This window comes from Sinohyriopsis cumingii, chromosome 15, assembly GCF_028554795.1.
Source record: "Sinohyriopsis cumingii isolate HCF-2022 chromosome 15, ASM2855479v2, whole genome shotgun sequence".
Classification (NCBI taxonomy): domain Eukaryota; kingdom Metazoa; phylum Mollusca; class Bivalvia; order Unionida; family Unionidae; genus Sinohyriopsis; species Sinohyriopsis cumingii.
In genome coordinates, this window is record NC_142975.1 from 5,071,117 (window position 1) to 5,090,698 (window position 19,582).

At 35.5% G+C, this 19,582-nt stretch overlaps 1 protein-coding gene across 2 annotated transcripts in view; it reads right to left on the reverse strand.

Annotated features, from left to right (window-relative positions):
- The window catches only part of LOC149781200 (phosphoinositide 3-kinase regulatory subunit 4-like), a 137,579-nt gene that overhangs the window by 94,269 nt on the left and 23,728 nt on the right, over positions 1 to 19,582 (reverse strand). For both annotated transcript variants that reach the window (XM_089935262.1, XM_089935261.1), the window contains exons 7-12: positions 15,200 to 15,390; positions 13,038 to 13,164; positions 12,532 to 12,704; positions 8,990 to 9,110; positions 8,337 to 8,432; positions 64 to 158 (exon numbers count right to left, since the gene is read on the reverse strand). In XM_089935262.1, the coding sequence (XP_089791388.1) occupies positions 64 to 158; positions 8,337 to 8,432; positions 8,990 to 9,110; positions 12,532 to 12,704; positions 13,038 to 13,164; positions 15,200 to 15,390 (803 nt within the window). The remainder of the gene's footprint in view (positions 1 to 63; positions 159 to 8,336; positions 8,433 to 8,989; positions 9,111 to 12,531; positions 12,705 to 13,037; positions 13,165 to 15,199; positions 15,391 to 19,582) is intronic.

The window sequence follows — 19,582 nt, forward strand, 5'->3', positions numbered from 1 at the left end:
TCCCTAAATATTAATTAAATTCTTCCAGATTACTGAATAAAACTTAATCATCCAAGATTTTACCTTCTGGGAACTGACTTCAGGTTTGCTAGACACAGGGTTACACTGCGAATAGTCAAGGCTCTCACTTGGGCAAACTTGTCAGAAATAAAATTTATCTACAATGAAATAAAAACATATCAGATACTGACTTAAATTTTACAGACCTTCAGTTCTTACCTTGCATTTCTAAAATTGCTTATATGGTTTGTGCATCTAAGAGTGATGAACTGGCTCCATTTGCAATTGTATCATCACAGCATACACTATAGCTTTTGGTCTGACAGTAATAGCAAATGTGATCCAGATGTGTAAGCAATTGTGTCATTTTGGTCTGATGGTAATAGCAAACATAATCCATATGTGTAAGCAATTGTGTGTCATTTTGGTCTGAGGGTAATAGCAAATGTGATCCATATGTGATGGTAATAGCAAATGTGATCAAGATGTGTAATAAAAAAAAGATAGAGTTTAAAGCAGCAAAGGCCAAACAGGGCTGATTAGGATGATGATTTAACTGAAATATTTTTGCCACTTGGTTGTTGTTGTATGGTTTAACGCCGTTTTTCAGCACACGATAGGCTATACAGTATTAATGGTGGAGGAAGAACTCTGGGAAAACCCCAGAAAGAACCACCGACCCATGAGAAGCTACTGGCAAGCTTTCTCACAAACCCACATTAGCAGAATCTGAGACTTGAACCCACACAGACAGAGGTGAGATGGCAGTGATTTTAACAGAGAACGCTTTTGGACCACTTGGCTACTAGGGGGCCCCCGTGACATTTGGTAAGCCATTTTGATACCAGATTATAAAGGCAGCAGCAAATATTTGCTTACTGTTGCTAACTGTTTACTTCTAACCCTGCAATACTCTAATGATACTTTTATCTTCATCTCACTGCAGACACAGCCATCTACAATTCACACACCGTTTTTTGCTCTACATATACAGAGCTTTTGTTCAGCACTATATACCACAGCAGGGATCGTGCTGATCTTGCAATATGCTGCTAAACCTGTTTCATATATGCTTTCATTTTTAACATAAAGAGACAACAATCTGTACAAAAGAAGATTTGATCAGAGGTCATACTTTATGACGGAGTTATATTAACCATTTATGGCACAATTTAACCTGACTTGAAAGAACAACTGGCATGAATGGCCACATCTTTTCTGTATGGATTAGTTGTATTATTTAATTGTATGGCTACTAATGAGAGACACCTGTCTCAGAAAATCTCTTTTCTCAAGTCAGATCTAACTGTAAAAATTGGTGGTAGTTTCACATATGCAACAAAAAACAGCAATAATTGAGTCAACAAACAACTTAATAACATTTTTGTCTCTCAGGTACATGTACAATTTTCTGTTTCGTATGTTACATGGAATGTCATCTCCTAATTATGATATTTTTCAAGCTAATTTTTGTTGTTGTGGGGTTTAATGCCATTTTTCAGCACACAACAGGCTATGCATGGTGGCCAGTATTAATGGTGGAGGAAGAACCCAGAAAAAGCCTGGGAAGAACCACCAACCCACGAGAAGCTACTGGCAAGCTTTCTCACATACCCACATCAGCTGAATCCTAGACCTGAACCCACGCAGAGAGAGGTGAGATGGCATTGATCCGTAACAGAGAGCGCTTTAGCCCAATCGGCCACTCAGGGCCCCTTTTCAAGCTAAACCTTTCCCAATATTCAATTCATCATAATACCATCCACCATGATACAACTGCTCACAACTTTCTCCTAAGTTTAGGTTGAAAAAGTTTTCTTAGAATGCTGACAGTTCATCATCACATCATTAAAGAAACTATACATATTAAAATTCACCATTAAAGTCACCAAAACCTATCTGAAAATGAAACCAGTCTTGCTAAAAGAAAATGAGACCAGTCTTGCTAAAAGAAAATGAAACCAGTCTTGCTAAAAGAAGATGAAACCAGTCTTGCTAAGTTTTCTGACCCATCATATTTCCTCTGGAAGCAATCTATTCTCATAATCAGTTTCCTTGTCACAGTAAAATGTTAATTATCCAGATACTAATTATCCTGATTATTCACATATAATATCTCCTAAAGACATTTTTTTGTATTTTTACCACCAATAATGCAAATTTCACAATGACACCATCATAGAACAGAAATACCCAAAGGATCGAGCTACTAATATATCTGGCTGTTACATAATCCAGCATATAACAGGGCTATATTTAACAGTATAAAACATACTGTGTTATATGTAACATTACCACCATAAATGACAGATTGTTATGTGTAGCATTACTAACTGACAGATTGTGTTATGTGTAACATTGCTAACATGAAATTTCAAGTTTGTTGTTGTTGTTGTTGTTGTGGGGTTTAACGCCATTTTTCAGCACACGATAGGCTATGCATGGCGGCCAGTATTAATGGTGGAGGAAGAACCCAGGAAAACCTTGGGAAGAACCACCGATCCTCGAGAAGCTACTAGCAAGCTTTCTCACATACCTACATTGGCCAAATCCTAGACTTGAACCCACGCAGACAGAGGTGAGATGGTAGTGATCCATAACGGAAAGCGCTTTAGTCCACTCGGCCACTCGGGGCCCCCTCAAATTTGTAATTTTGTGCTGACTTCAGATTGTTTTTGCACATCACCATAGCACTTCCTACTGCCTGGTTCTGCTTTTCAATTTTCTTCCTTCAGGTCTTGTAAATGCACAGACTGGTACCGATGTCCACATCGTATGGACAATGCAATTCAGATGGGTTCATTGGAAGACATGACCATCTTACAACACATTCTTCCACTGCATAGCTGCCAACCTTCCAGGCTCACAATTAGTGAAAATAGGGATAAAAAGTCATGAATTTGGACATGAATTAGTGAAAAAATACCATGACATTAACTCCATCCACTCTGACCATCAATACTATACTATATCAAGATCGCAATATAAAACTAAGCACTACATATATGCAGCAATATATCTGCATTTCTATTTATTATGGTACTCATAAACTTCACTTGTTCTTGTAGTTATTTATTGATACTTTGGCAGACTTGAACTTCCTCAACTGCTTGATTGTAAATTTGTTTTCTAAACAGTTCAGACTTCTTGCCTGCTGGTTGATCTTGGTGACTAAAATTGCTGACAAATTTTCTGCAGCTAAGGAGGCCCAAAAGTCTGTCTTATTTTTCCTTACTAGAGAAAATGCTCTTTCGCTGTCACTGTTGCTGTGAGGAATGCACATGAGCTGCAGCACTTTTGGTTCCTCCACAGGAAAATTTGGAAGCGATTTTAGAGTCCAGGAATATTTGTCGGAACAAATGTTTAGTATGGTCTCCAGCCAATAAAGGTAGATTGTGTTAAACACAAAAACTCACAAATAATGCTGCCGCGTTGGTAGCTTGCAGGTCTTCTGCTGATGGCTTAAAATATTCCAGAGCTGAAATCTGTGAATTCTTAATTTTCCCAACTTCTATGTTTTTATTGCAACCGATGTGCTTCCTCACATCGTCTCTGTGACTTAGCTACAATGTCGTAGCCTCAACTTGATTTGTTGTGGATGAGGCTACGAACTGATCCCATATCATGTATATTCCAAATTAAACTTCACTTTTTGAGCAATACATTTCTTTTTCCTTGGTGATGAAGACATTTTCAAAATATTACATGCGATGCTGAACGGTAACTCAAATCAGTGTTGGTGATGCATGTGTGGAGCAAAATTCCGGTTAGGCCCCAGTTTCTCTCAAAAACATTTGTAAAACTACTCTTATATATATATATATATATATATATATATATATATATATATATATATATATATATATATATATATATATATATATATTAAAATGGCTAAAATGCTAGCTACTGAGCCAACTGTATTAATCAGCTGTAGTTCTACTAATATCGCAACCAGCAGTACCGGACCATTTTGGCAACTACGATTATCACAACTAGCGCTTAATGGGAAATCAGTTATTTTATTAAAGATTTAAACTAATTGAGAATTGGAGAATTCATGAATTTTTGGCTTGCAGTGTGAATCCACGAATCGCTGAAAAAGTTGTGAAATTCACACCAAATTTTGTGAGGCTTGGCAGCTATGCCACTGGCATTCCGTGACAGGCAAATACAAACATGTTTTGGATAGTGTGTTCACAGCTCAGCAGTCTCGTGCGTGCACAGACCGATACGGCCCTCCACATTATATGGCACTGCTCTGCATATAGGTTTAATGGAGAGCACTTCATATGGGTTCATTGAAAGCATGACTGTCTTACCACACACTGTTCTTCCACTGTCATGGAATACAAACATTTCTGGATATTGTGTGCCATTTTGACACAGCATGTGCAGGACTGGTGGGAAATCAGAGGCCAAAAAAAAAGAATTCTGGTGACCCATGACAATTCTGCAACTGATGAAATCATTAACAAAGGCTGATGTGTCTGATGGCATTTTTTGGATTCTTGCGATATGGTGAATTCACAGTTCGATCACTGCAGAGCATTTCATCAAGCAATTACCTGAGGATTTGGGATGTGACATTTTCAACAGACAAATCTATGTCTATACTGACATTGCCATCTTCAAAAATGGAGCCATTTCGTTCATGTGTCAAGATTTCTTTCTTTCGGAATTTGCGCATGTGTCGTGTGCCTTGTAAGGGGTGGTATTTGAGTCAGCGGCAAGGGGGTTTGGTTTGAGGTCATGGGGCAAATGCTCCTTTATTTGTGGATTCCATGGGCCATCCGTTTAGTAGGGAACTTTTTCTGTCGTACTTGAAGCTCCTGCGGGCACGCATGGGCTATGATGAGCAAAACTTTTCTGCTCATTCATTTTGTATTGGAGCAGCCACAATGCAACTGCAGTTGGTATGGAGGACCATCTAATTCAGACTTTAGGAAGATGGTCTTCATCATGTTATACACGCTACATCAGAGTTCACCCTAACCGACTTCTTTATGCTCAGGAACAGTTGTACACATATATTTAGTATCATGTGTTTTTGGACATCAGTCCTTCCAAATGGATTTTCACATTCCAAACTGGCATCCTCTTTGGGGCTTTCATTTGATATATTAATATCAAATTCAATTTGGCATTTTTCCCCCAATCGGACACTCATAATCTATCAGCCTAGCATAGATTTAGTTAAGATGGGATCAGCCCATAATACATTAGCATGCTGGGATCAGCCTAGCATAGATTTAGTTAAGATGGGATCAGCCCATAATACATTAGCATGCTGGAATCAGCCTAGCATAGATTTAGTTAAGATGGGATCAGCCCATAATACATTAGCATGCTGGGATTAGCCTAGCATAGATTTAGTTAAGATGGGATCAGCCCATAATACATTAGCATGCTGGAATCAGCCTAGCATAGATTTAGTTAAGATGGGATCAGCCCATAATACATTAGCATGCTGGAATCAGCCTAGCATAGATTTAGTTAAGATGGGATCAGCCCATAATACATTAGCATGCTGGAATCAGCCTAGCATAGATTTAGTTAAGATGGGATCAGCCCATAATACATTAGCATGCTGGAATCAGCCTAGCATAGATTTAGTTAAGATGGGATCAGCCCATAATACATTAGCATGCTGGGATTAGCCTAGCATAGATTTAGTTAAGATGGGATCAGCCCATAATACATTAGCATGCTGGGATTAGCCTAGCATAGATTTAGTTAAGATGGGATCAGCTCATAATACATTAGCATGCTGGAATCAGCCTAGCATAGATTTAGTTAAGATGGGATCAGCCCATAATACATTAGCATGCTGGGATTAGCCTAGCATAGATTTAGTTAAGATGGGATCAGCCCATAATACATTAGCATGCTGGGATTAGCCTAGCATAGATTTAGTAAGGATGGGATCAGCCCATAATACATTAGCATGCTGGAATCAGCCTAGCATAGATTTAGTTAAGATGGGATCAGCCCATAATACATTAGCATGCTGGGATTAGCCTAGCATAGATTTAGTTAAGATGGGATCAGCCCATAATACATTAGCATGCTGGGATTAGCCTAGCATAGATTTAGTTAAGATGGGATCAGCTCATAATACATTAGCATGCTGGAATCAGCCTAGCATAGATTTAGTTAAGATGGGATCAGCCCATAATACATTAGCATGCTGGGATTAGCCTAGCATAGATTTAGTTAAGATGGGATCAGCCCATAATACATTAGCATGCTGGGATCAGCCTAGCATAGATTTAGTTAAGATGGGATCAGCCCAGAATAAACAATCATGCTGGGATCAGCCTAGTATAGATTTACTTGAAGATGGGATCAGCCTAGAATATACTCAAATGCTGGGATCATCCTAGCACAGATTTTACTTGAGCTGGGATTAGCCTAGCGCCAATTCTACTTAAGCTGGGATCATCCCAGTGTACATTGTAACGCTGGGATATGCATAGCTCCGATTGGGAATTAGTCTTTACATTCAAATTCTATCTCATGAGTAGCCCCCACAGCCAAACTTTGTTTAAATATTTTAATTAAGTGTTGATGTTATTTTAATTATGAGTTGATGCTATAGAATATTAATAAAATTAAAAGCGGCATTTTTTAGAGAGAGTGAGTGAGAGAAGAGAATATATGCATTTACTCATGTATCCTATATTTTTTACAATCCTTGTATTAAATCATTTTTTCATACACTATTATGTTGTGCATAAATGTTAACACTGCTAACATGATTAACAGATTGCATTATATTTAAGATTACCACCATAACTGACTGATTGTGATATGTGTAACAGTGCTAACATAATTAACAGATTGTGTTATGTGTAACACTGCAACATAATTAACAGATTGTGTTGTGTAACACTGCTAACATAATTAACTGATTGTGTTATGTGTAACACTGCTAACATAATTAACAGATTGTGTTATGTGTAACACTGCTAACATAATTAGCAGATGGTGTTATATTTAAAAACTCTAAAATAACTGACAGATGATTTTATGTTTCATATTATTAACATAATTTTCTCAGCAATAATATCCAATGTTTTTTTAGCTGAAAGAGGCACTAATAGTTAAAAGTGTAAATTCATGCCTGAATAAGAGTATTATTTGTAGGGTCATGACAAAAGGATGCATGTTAAATTTTATGTGAACTGAGATACAGATGATGGGTTATGCGAAGGTTGTAAACTACTTTTATCAAACGTAGGTCACAAGATCAATTTAAAACAGATTCTGCTCAAGTAAAAGCAATCACTGTATTGTTTAATATTTGTGACAAAATTTACACAGACAACTTTTTCAGACTGAACAAATGCATTATACTAAATATGATAATAAATTAAGAATAGGTGTATGTCAATTCATTGCATAAAGCACAGCACCAATGTTACACTATCTCTTTCAACCATTGCATTAGGCAAATCACCAATGTTACACTATCTCTTTCAACCAATGCATAAGGCAAATCACTAATGTTACACTATCTCTTTCAACCAATGCATAAGGCAAATCACTAATGTTACACTATCTCTTTCAACTACTGCAGAAGGCAAATCACTAATGTTACACTATTTCTTTCAACCAATGCATAAGGCAAATCACTAATGTTACACTATGTCTTTCAACCAATGCGTAAGGCAAATCACTAATGTTACACTATCTCTTTCAACTACTGCAGAAGGCACATCATTAATGTTAAACTATCTTCACCCATTGCACTAGGCACATCACTATAGTTACACTATCTCTATTAAACACTGCATAAGGCACAGTGCTAATGTTACACTACCTCTTTCAACCATTGCATAAGGTACATCACTAATGTTACACTATCTATTTCAATCATTACTAATGCATAACTCAAGCTACACCACCTCTTTCAACAACTGCTCTACGCACAGCACTATTGTGACACTTTCACCTATTGCACTAGGCACATTACTAATAATAATAATAATAATAATGATCTTATTTAAAGATGGCAAAACATATATAAGCTATAAATGTTACTTTATCTCAATTAAACACTTCATAAGGCACATTGCTAACATTACACTACCTCTGTCAACCATTGCAAAAGGCACATCACTTATGTTACATTATCTCATTCAACCAATGCATAGATACAGCACTAATGTTACATTACTTATGTTACATTATCTCATTCAACCAATGCATAGATACAGCACTAATGTTACATTAGCTCTTTCAATCATTGCCAAAGGCACTGTGTCTAATGAATACTACCTCTTTCCATCAACTTGGCACAATACTGTTACAAATGAATGAAGCATACTTACCATATAGGGTATTATCCTGTCAAGGACAATGTCTGGAGTCACATACTTGGAAAGGTCAAGGAGAAGGTTCAGAGCCAACAGCTTGGAATGACAAAACTAATGGGGAAAAAACACCAAAGAATCTTAAAAATAAAAGCTATAACAGCTTAGAAATAGTTAAATGGAAACAAGGCAATGAATTCATTAGTTCATAAATTTAAACAATTATACATTTATATCGCCTACTATAAATAGTATTTTATCATTTTGTTTGTACAACTTTAGTCAAATTTAATAATTTTTTCATAAACAAATTAATCAAAATCAAGACCTGTAATGCCTTGTGTTACAGACTTAAATTTAAGAACACAAATTCAAATTAATGTTGGTGAACAATTTGTCATTTATAGTATGATAGAAAAATATCAAATTGCCATACTGGATTTATTAGCAAAAGGTTTTATCTGTTCAATAACAGTAAAGTTATAAAACTGATTACTAATTTGTTTATAGGAAATTAGAGACCCAATAAATATATCTAGACAGGTTTTTGAATCTGATGGTCTTTATCAACAGCTTACAACTATCAAATTAAAAAACCCATTGGGCAAGATTTATTGTTTTACAGAAATTGATGATCTGTTAGGTATACCGGGAAGAAAAATAAGACTTACATGTGCTTCCCGTGTGCTTGAAGCAACAAGGGAGATAATCAGAACCAGTCCCATATTTTCCTCTGGATTATTCTCATTAATCCCTAAACTTTTAATTATCTGGTCCATATCTCTCTTTATCCTGAAAAGTGTACACATAAGATACATCCTTACTTTTAATTATCTGGTCCATATCTCTCTTTATCCTGAAAAATGTACACCATAATGATTGTAAGTCTTGGGACATGAAAATATATTTATTTTTTTGTGTCCCAAGATTTATGTGCATTAAAAAATTATAGCATTTTCAGCGTCCCAACACTTATTGATGTAAAAAAAAAAGTGAAGACAAAATCAGCCAGATTGCCATACTGCACAAACCAATGACCTGCTCTTGTTGTTCAAGAAACTGTTATAAAAATTACTATGATTGTATTTATGTTATTATCTTGCATGTGCATATTTTCCAATATGAAATAAAGTAAAAGTAAATAAAATCTTCAATAATTCATGGGACGCTTAGAGTTTACCAGGTAATAATATAGTGTACCAACCTTTATTTACACTGTGCAAATTGTACAACCTTGTTTATTCCCAAAAATACTAGACACAGATTTTGCTTTATTCATCGTTTTTACCAAATCTAATTCTTGTAAATCACATTTAAAAAAGACTTTAAGTGCAATTTTTTTTAGACCCACATGCTCAAGAGTTATTATTTTTCAGAGATATAAGCAATCAAACAACATGATATAAATCATATGAAACGACATGTCTTTAATTATGCAAGTCGCATAACCAGCATACAGTATATTCATTTAACTGATCATCATTGATACATTTCAGTTTTGTGTTCTGGCTTACCGTAACACAAATTCATAACTTTCAACACAGTATTCATTCCACCTTTGATTCTGGACAGCTGGTTGTCTCAGTATTTCCTTGTGTTTATAACTGCCAGATTGTTTTTTTTGTTTTCTGACAGGAGACAAGTTAATTGTTTGATCCATGAAACTGGAAGCAACGCAGTAATTTTTTGATCGACAAGATTACTCTACATAAACTAACTGATGTAAACTATAAAGTGGATTGAGTAGGATGAGATGCCCTGCATAATAGCAGTATTAAATTATTTGGACCCAAAAAATGATACTGGACTGACAAAACACTGATGTCAGTATCACTGTCAATCAAGGTATGAACACTTGCTCTGTTGAGTAGTTTGACTGCTGTAGCCAAGTACTTATTGATGGTCACTTACATCAAAGCAAACTACATCTGAGTGTTAAGGTATTATAATTATTTTCAAAGCATTATTTCTGAAATTTCTTTATTGTTATTTGGAGGGATTATTTCTTTATTGTTATTTGGAGGGATTATTTTAAGCTTAGCACAACTGTGCCCATAATTCAAATCCAAGTGATTTACTTCATTTATTGCAAGTCAAAATCTTCAATGTACAATGTACAATGCACAAACTGCTACTGTTGTTCGTTCTTGTCACAATGGGAGCAGTCTTAGATGGTTAGGTATTTACTTTTTCAAGGCAAAATAAAATGTAATTACTGGTACACTGATACAATATTCTAATGCAATAATGCTTAAACAAAAAAACTCAAGACAAAAGGGATAGGTTACTGGTGTAAATGCTTACAGCAACCCACTAATGCTCAACTCTTGTCATCAAATTATACACATTTAAAAAGGACAGAAATAAAAAGGAAACAGATGAAAATTAAATATAATTATTGACTTTTTAAACAAATTATATCAATTTATAACATTCCTATGTAACAATTCATGATGACAGTCCCTTAAACACCACGGTCACTTTTAAAAAATGTCATTATGATCGAGAAAATACATCTTTTTTTTACAAATGTTGAAGGTGTCCCAAGAACACGAGAAAATTGCTTTAATTTTGTGTCCCAAATTTTATAGGTCATAAAAAAATAACTTTTGAAAATAATTTAGGGTGTCCCAAGACTTAAAGTCATTACAGTTTAAAAGATACAACCTTGCTTGTTTTAAAAAATTTATATACAATATATAACCTTGTATATTTTAAAATCAACCTATTTAGACTACCAGCTTATAGTTGCATGCCAGGTATAAGATCACTGACTGATAGCTGATGTAAGTAATATTTACATATTTTGCTTCTTTAGCCCATACACTTGAAATTGGTACACAAATGCTAAAAAATTTAAAGAAAAATCACTTATTTGCAAGCTAATGATTAAAGTTCACAGTCTTCATAAAATTTTACTTTCTGGCATAGATGCTGTGTGCTCAAAGTTAAATATTTACAGTGGAAACTGATACAAATATGATTCAACACACAATTCTCTATCAATACAGCTTATGTTTTATCATTTTGCTCGGAAGACATGTTTTTGCACCTATATCAATCCAACTTGTGAATCTACAAAACTACCTTTATAAAGCAAAAATTTAGTATATTTGCCTTGTGTCTATTTTGACAAATAAATATTACCCCACCTAAACCTGTATGGTAATTGAATTTACCTCAATTTACTTTTCTCAAGATGATTTTTTAATTAAAAAAATTGCATTCTAAATCATCTTAATTTCATCTCACACTTATTACACATCTCAAAAGTGGGTGTTTGCTCTGAGTACAAAGTTCCATATCTCAACCACAGTTATAATCACACTAAGTTAGAAACCTGAAGCATTTAGTATATTTTGATAATTACTGTAATTGCATATAATATTTAACAGTGATTTCATGATTAGAATAATTTATTCTTAGTCATTAAAAATCTTATCTTTGTATCTAACATTCTTATAAATCAGATTATTGTAAAAGGAAAAGGTGTGTGTGCACATGTGTGTACACATGCATGCATGTCTCTATATGTGCATGTATCTACGTATAAATGTAGAGGTCCTAATAATGTATCAAGGACTGAGTAAAAGGTAGGTATAAAAAATATTGAAGGTAACAACCTTGCAGAAATTATCAGCAAGATAATCCACCCAAAAGATCCCTAGGATGACAAACCTCTCAAGCAAAAGCTGGTTGGTTGGTTGTTATGGATTTGATGGTGGCCAATAGATTTGTGGAAGAAGAACCTGGCAAAACACTGGAAGAACCACCAACTAACCTGAAGCTACTGACAAGCTTGATGACATACCCACACTGACCAAGCCTGAGACTCAAACCCATGCTCAAAAGTGAGATATCAGTGATCTGTAAAGGTGAATGCCTTTGACCACTTAGCTAAATGGGGCACTTCCAAGCAAATAGATAAAAAGTCACTATGTTCCAAAAATCTCTTCATAAATGCATACAAAAATGATAAGGGCAAAATATTTAAACTACAAGGTCAAGAATTTTCTATGTAAATCAAACTCTTGTAAAAAGCTAAAAACAGTTCAAGATATCAGTTGGACATAAGCACAAAATGCATTTCATTGCTGCATCCATCACTCACCTCTTATGACCTGCAGAAAGGTGCATTACGCTTATTCAACACCAGTTAGCTTGTAAAAGGGGGCGTGGAGGGGAAGGGCAGATAAGTAAAATCAGAATATACCTAGCTATCCTATCATCTGGTGTAAGTATAGGTGGTGTAGCAAATCTCTGAATGTAGATCTTCAGAAAGGTGTAGAAATACTCAGGGAAAGATTTTCCTCGCTGTTGAATCAAGTATTCCTCTGCAGAGAGACGATGGGCGGGGTCCTTTTGCATCATATGCCTCACCAAGTCCTAACACATTAAAAAAAGAAACAAGTTTTGCCTATATACTGTCCTGCAGAATAAATGCTACATAATTATAGAGCATTCTGTGTTTTAAAATACAATGATACAATTTTCAGAAATTCATTTACATCAAACTTATGTAAGAGCAAATTTTTACCAATTTTTAAAAAGATGTACTACTATAATAAAATTCTTTCTTTTTGCCAGCCACCAAATAGCAGCTCTCAACCAAAACTGTAACTATGGTAACAAATTTTCAAGCAAACTAACCATGCTTGCATCTAATTAAAATATCAGCAAGGGACATGTATACATTAAAGTCAATTTACATTTGCCTACCCGAATATTAACATCATCAATTTTCTCCAGCACTTTCCAGGGACTGTAGTCTTTGCTTCTGTAGGAGAGCAGCTGTGACAGGTCAAAAGGTGGGGTACCTTCTGTGAAGAGTTCTGTAATCACACATCTGAAGATAATAGATAAAAGATAAAGTTTGTAACTTCAGTAACTCATAATACTGTGAAATCATTTTTTAGTGGACACTCACCCATACCATTAAAAAGAGGGACAGACAAATACCATCACCTATGTATGGTGATGGTATTTGTCTACCATAAAGTTTGATTTGAAAAAAGAAAATAATTGCAAATGTCGTTGCAATTTATATAAAAAAATCTCATCCATGAACCCCTCCCAGGTTAACGATAACACACCCTCTTGCAGGTAATTACCACAGGGCAACACAACCACTTAGTTTAATGAATTTCCACCCAGCAATTTAGAAGACATAATGATGGAAAGACAGAATGATGGATTGATAGGTGGATATCCTATGAATAAAGTATGCATTTACAGAAAGTGTCATTAAATTTTTAAGGACTTCACGATGTGTAGCATATTTGTGACATGAGATTATTTTAATAAGTTTGATATTGATACACTGTATAGTCCCTTCTAACAGTCTTTACCAAATAAATAATTGTGATAATTAAGTCTCCACTCCAATTTAAAAAAAAAATTTAAAAATTTCTCAAGATTAGAAAAGACAATTCATGCATACACCCAGTATCCTTCCTTTCATCTCTCCTTACTCATAGAGAATAGGCCCTTATTCATAACTTAGAAACTGTTTATGAATGTCATCAAAGTAAATGTACTTTCTTGGCATTGTAAGAGGAGTTAATCTGTGCAATCAGCAGGGATCCCATGGAAACCATTGAGATCCCACCCACGAAACATGTGGTGGCTAAGTGGTTAGGGTATTGGACTTGTGATCAGGAGGGTCAAAGTATTTGACTTGTGATCAGAAGGACACAGGTTTAATTCCCAACGTATCTGACAAATCAGCTCATCCTCATCTTGAAAACATGGGAAGGATTATCAAAGTACATCTAGAAATGTGATCTCTACAGTGTTCAAAACCTCAGAAAGGTGATTTCTGGAGTGTTCACAAGCTCAGGAATACTCAGTAGACACGAAAATGTAACCAAGTCATCTTGTGCATACAACAACCAATCAAAATTCACCTCATTAGCACAACAAGTCAATTGTAATACAACTCATCTGGGGTCTTGTGCATACAACAGCCAATCAGATGCAAAATTCACCTCATTAGCATAACAAGTCAATTGTAATACATCTCATCTGGGGTCTTTATATAACCAGATCTGACCAGTCTCAAATGGTTTCACAAGCTCCGCCTAACTGACAAAAAGTCCTTGGAATGAATAGGTATGCACAGTTCACAGCAATCCTCCAAGAAATTTGGAATGAGTAGTGATAACAAATTTGTGTTAATAGAGCAATGCATATACTGTGAAAATGAAGAATGGCACAAAATATTAGAAAAATAAACCTTTCTAAATAAGTGCGAACTTTAAGTAATACAAGATGCAAGGTAAATATGCTAATGTTCTGTAAAATAGCTATCTCATAATCAAAGTGGGAAATGTTCTTCCATTCAAATTGCATGTGCTTATTGTGCTATTTAGTGCAAAAACTGTAAATGAAACCAGTCTTGCTGAAAGAAAATGAAACCAGTCTTTCTAAAAGTAAATGAAACCAGTCTTGCCAAGTTTACTAACAAATCGTATTTCCTCTGGAAGTAATCTGTTCCCTAGCAATGATTATTCTTTATGTCTAACAGAATTTATCCAGAGTATGTTTTTCAAAAGAGTAACTCAAGTAAATCTGCTCTTTTCACATTTACAGTGGATTCAGATGCAAGGGGACATAAGAGGGGTTTGTAAATGAATATTGATCTTATACAAGAAGACCTAAAACAAAACAGAAATTATTTAACCCTTGATTAAACATGTATTCCACTAACTCTCCACAAGGGTTCAATTGAATGCAATCTTCTAATACATGCCAGATAATAAGAGTGAACATTTCACATTAACATTAGCAAACAATAAATATCAGAAAATATTTATTATGAGGAGGCACTAGTGCATTGAGAAGTGTCATCTTGCTGACTCGGCAAAAGAGAAAGTACCTACCCAGCAGAGAAGATATCCATTGCAGGGGTGAGGTCACCAGTTTTGACCTCACTGGATGTCAGGTCAAGGTTATTTGTCTGACCTGTTATATCAGGACTTTTATAACTGCTCTCCACAAATCTCTCTGGTGCTATGTAGCATGTCCGCCGGCGTGAGGTGTCAAAGAAGTAGGAGAAGTCAGAAGGGTTGTCCTGAAAAAATGATGTTTCCTCCAATTCATACAGTAATTAGTCATAAGAAAACCTCAACTCTGTAAATCCTTCAGATATCGATAGCACTGTGTACAATCCTACAAATATTCACAGCACAATGTAAACTCAAAAAAATATTAATAGCAATGTGTATAATCCTACAAATACCCACAGCAATGTGTACAATCCTTCAAACTATTCACAGCACTGTGTACAGTCCTACAAATATACACAACAATGTGTACAACCCTTCTACTATCCATGGCACTGTGTACAATCCTACAAATATTTTCATCACTGTGTACAAACCTATAAATATTCAAATTACCATGTACAATCCTTCAAACATATTCACAGCATTGTGTACAATAATACAAATATTCACTGCATTGTATACAATAATACAAATATTTACAGCACTAACACTTTCTGACAGTAGGAAACATAGTGGATCTAAGTGAAGGACATATAAAGATGTTAAACATTTCAAGTTCTCATTGTTAAATATACTTCTAAGAAAATTACACGAATTATATGTGTTGTGATGTGATGTGATTAGGATTTTTAATGTAGCTTTAACAATTTTTCAGTCATATCGCTACAATGTCTGCAATGTGGCAGTTTATAGTGATGTCTAGCACTGGGGCATCATGCTGCAGACATGTAACGTGATGTCCAACCCAGTCACATTATCCTAACACCAGACTGACCAGTCCTAAAACTAACTCGTAATGCTGAGCACCAAGCGAGGCGGCTCTTAGTACCATTCTTGTAAGCCTTTGGTATGACTTGGCCAGGGATCAAACTCACGACCTCCCGCATCTGAGGTGGATGTTCTAACCACTATGCCACTGGAGCGGTCACAAATTATATGTAATGTGGAAATTTAAACACTGATCTGACAATGACGCTTGTATCATTTACAATTCTTTATCTTTCATGATTTCATGGCTTTAAATTTAGAGATGTCTCCTCAAAATTGATATCCACATGTATTTCTGATTACTGACCAAGAAAGAGCTAAATTGATATCCACATGTATTTCTCATCACTGACCAAGGAAGAGCTAAATTGATATCCACATGTATTTCTCATCACTGACCAAGAAAGAGCTAAATTGATATCCACATGTATTTCTCATCACTGACCAAGGAAGAGCTAAATTGATATCCACATGTATTTCTCATCACTGACCAAGAAAGAGCTAAATTGATATCCACATGTATTTCTCATCACTGACCAAGAAAAAGCTAAACTGATATCCACATATATTTCTCATCACTGACCAAGAAAGAGCTAAATTGATATCCACATATATTTCTCATCACTGACCAAGAAAGAGCTAAATTGATATCCACATGTATTTCTCATCACTGACCAAGAAAGAGCTAAATTGATATCCACATGTATTTCTCATCACTGACCAAGAAAAAGCTAAACTGATATCCACATATATTTCTCATCACTGACCAAGAAAGAGCTAAATTGATATCCACATATATTTCTCATCACTGACCAAGAAAAAGCTAAATTGATATCCACATATATTTCTCATCACTGACCAAGAAAGAGCTAAATTGATATCCACATGTATTTCTCATCACTGACCAAGAAAAAGCTAAATTGATATCCACATGTATTTCTCATCACTGACCAAGAAAAAGCTAAATTGATATCCACATGTATTTCTCATCACTGACGAAGATGGGACTGTTGCTCTACTTACCAAAAAGAATCACCCAGAATTCATGATATTCCTTTTAATGCTGAATATTCTTCAGCTATAACAAGATTTTCAAATTAGCTGCTATCATGGCCATATTGGATGTCGTATTTTCATACTGAATGTCATATTTTCATCTAGGACAAAGCAGAAGAAGACATCATTAAAAGTCTCCTGGTGAAACCCATATCAATATGACCATGCAGCCAAAGTGGTGAAAAGATTAATACTATTTTCATTTACCACCAACCAGACATCGGAAGAAGTGTTCCTGCAAAAGTCCAAGCTGACATTACCATTCACTAAGGAGAAGTAGTGTCTACAAAAATCGTCAAGATGGCCTCACTGGATGTCTGAGAAAAACCATTTTTGTTTGGGAGCAACTAAACATAAGAAGTCTTTCAGTAAAAGCTCATGCTCATCCATTCAGGAGTATCACTAACAAGGTATCCAAGATGGCTGCTGTGGAGGCCATATTGGATGTCCCAGCAGTTTCATTGAAGATCAACTAGACCATGGAATGAATGTCTGCACGAAGTTTCACTACAAAGTAATTTAGAAGTATCTGTAACAAACTACAATGGACAAGGGATGGATCCCAAAGGATGACACAGTTAACCATCCCATAAGCTCTCTGGTTTATGACAAGTTGTTATGTATATTTAATTTGCATTGTTTCTTCATTATTTTTTTATTTTTTTATTTCATAATACTGTATAATCATCAATTTTCATAAAGGGGGGGGGGGCCCAATTTTCATGGATTTCATTGTTGCCCTGAACCACGACTTTAAATCCCAAACAAAAAATGAGCCATGTAGGATGATGATCCCCCCATTTTCTTAGTGTTTTATTCCTAGAGATTAACACAGCTACTAGTATTTGATAAATCAAGGTCAATACTGTAATCTGGTAAATAAATATTAACTTTTGTGTGTTTGTTTTATTTTTTATTTTAACCTTTTGAAACAAGAATTATAAATCATTGTTTCAGTGCAGATGTTCGATAAGGAATTTGATAGCCATAATTCTACACTCACTGCCTTAAACAGATATGTGAGGTAAGTAAGGATAGAGAGTTGTTGTTTTTTTTTTTTTTTAGGGTTTAACGCCATTTTTCACCACACGATAGGCTATACATGGCAGCCAATATTAATGGTGGAGGAAGAACCTGGGAAAACCCCAGAAAGAACCATCGACCCACGAGAAGCTACTGGCAAGCTTTCTCACATACCCACATAGGCTGAATCCGAGACTCGAACCCACGCAGACAGAGGTGATATGGCAGTGATCCGTAATGGAGAGCACTTTAGACCACTCGGGGCCCCAAGGATAGAGAGAAAATAGAAGAAAAGCATAAGCATTCAAACAACAGTATTACTGAAAATTAATACAAAATAACAGCATATGACAATTAAATTTAAAACGTCTTCAAATCGATCCTTCATTTGAGTATAACTGCTGCTGAAACATTTATATCCTTCTGAAAGCACATTTCATTTTATCCATGCATTTTTAAGAACAAAAATCCTGTAAAATACTATAACTATTTCTTGAAACACTGTTATTAATGAAACTCTACGTATATACTCTAATTAGAGTGGAGTATTAAAGCTCACACTTCACAGATTTTTGGACAAAGCCACTGTATCAACATTGTGTCAATCAAGTCTCATGGTACTCACAAATGCTTCTCAGGTAAATAATCCCCAAATTGATGAATTAAACAAGTCCAGCTTTCTCAAAACCACTGACAATTAGGTCGATCTTTGTCTCATTGTTGCATGAGCTGCAATTATCCATTCGGCATGAATTTGCTTGATTAATGAGTTTGCAGGGTTTACTAATACTGTGCATTGATCATCACCAGCAACACCTTTTTCCATAATGGCATCCAAGACTTGTTTAGCATACAACTGTGTTACACTTTCCTCGCTCGGCTAGCGTGGGTACATGGGAAAGTAACTGAAGCAGGGTTTCTTCTGGGTCATGAGGTAATGAACTGCCTGGTACATGCACCATGTTCACACCTTCTGGCGGGTTAGGAAGTCCAGGAACCCGGGGGGGGGGGGGGGGGTGTCTAAGTTGAATTTTACCACTCTTGAGCCACTGTGTTAATGCCATGATGGTACAACTTGATGGACAGTGGTTTAAGTAAGAGATCAATCATATGTACTTTAATAACAGATTGGTCTAGTGTTTTTGCATGCGTCAGCTTTCTTTGATTCAGAGCACTCAAATGAAAACATGGCAAAAGTGATCAATCATGACGTATTTTATTTGTGCTCATAGAGATGGAAGCATTGTATTTATGTTGTTGGCTGCGTCAGTTTTGACTGATGTTATTCACTTAGTCAAAAACATGGTTAAGTATTGAACTTGCCAGGTCTTTGATTTGTGCTCACACAGGTGGTAGTAGTTTTAAACACTAAAGTGACTGCCGTTTGCATCGGCAAAGTTTTATTATTTT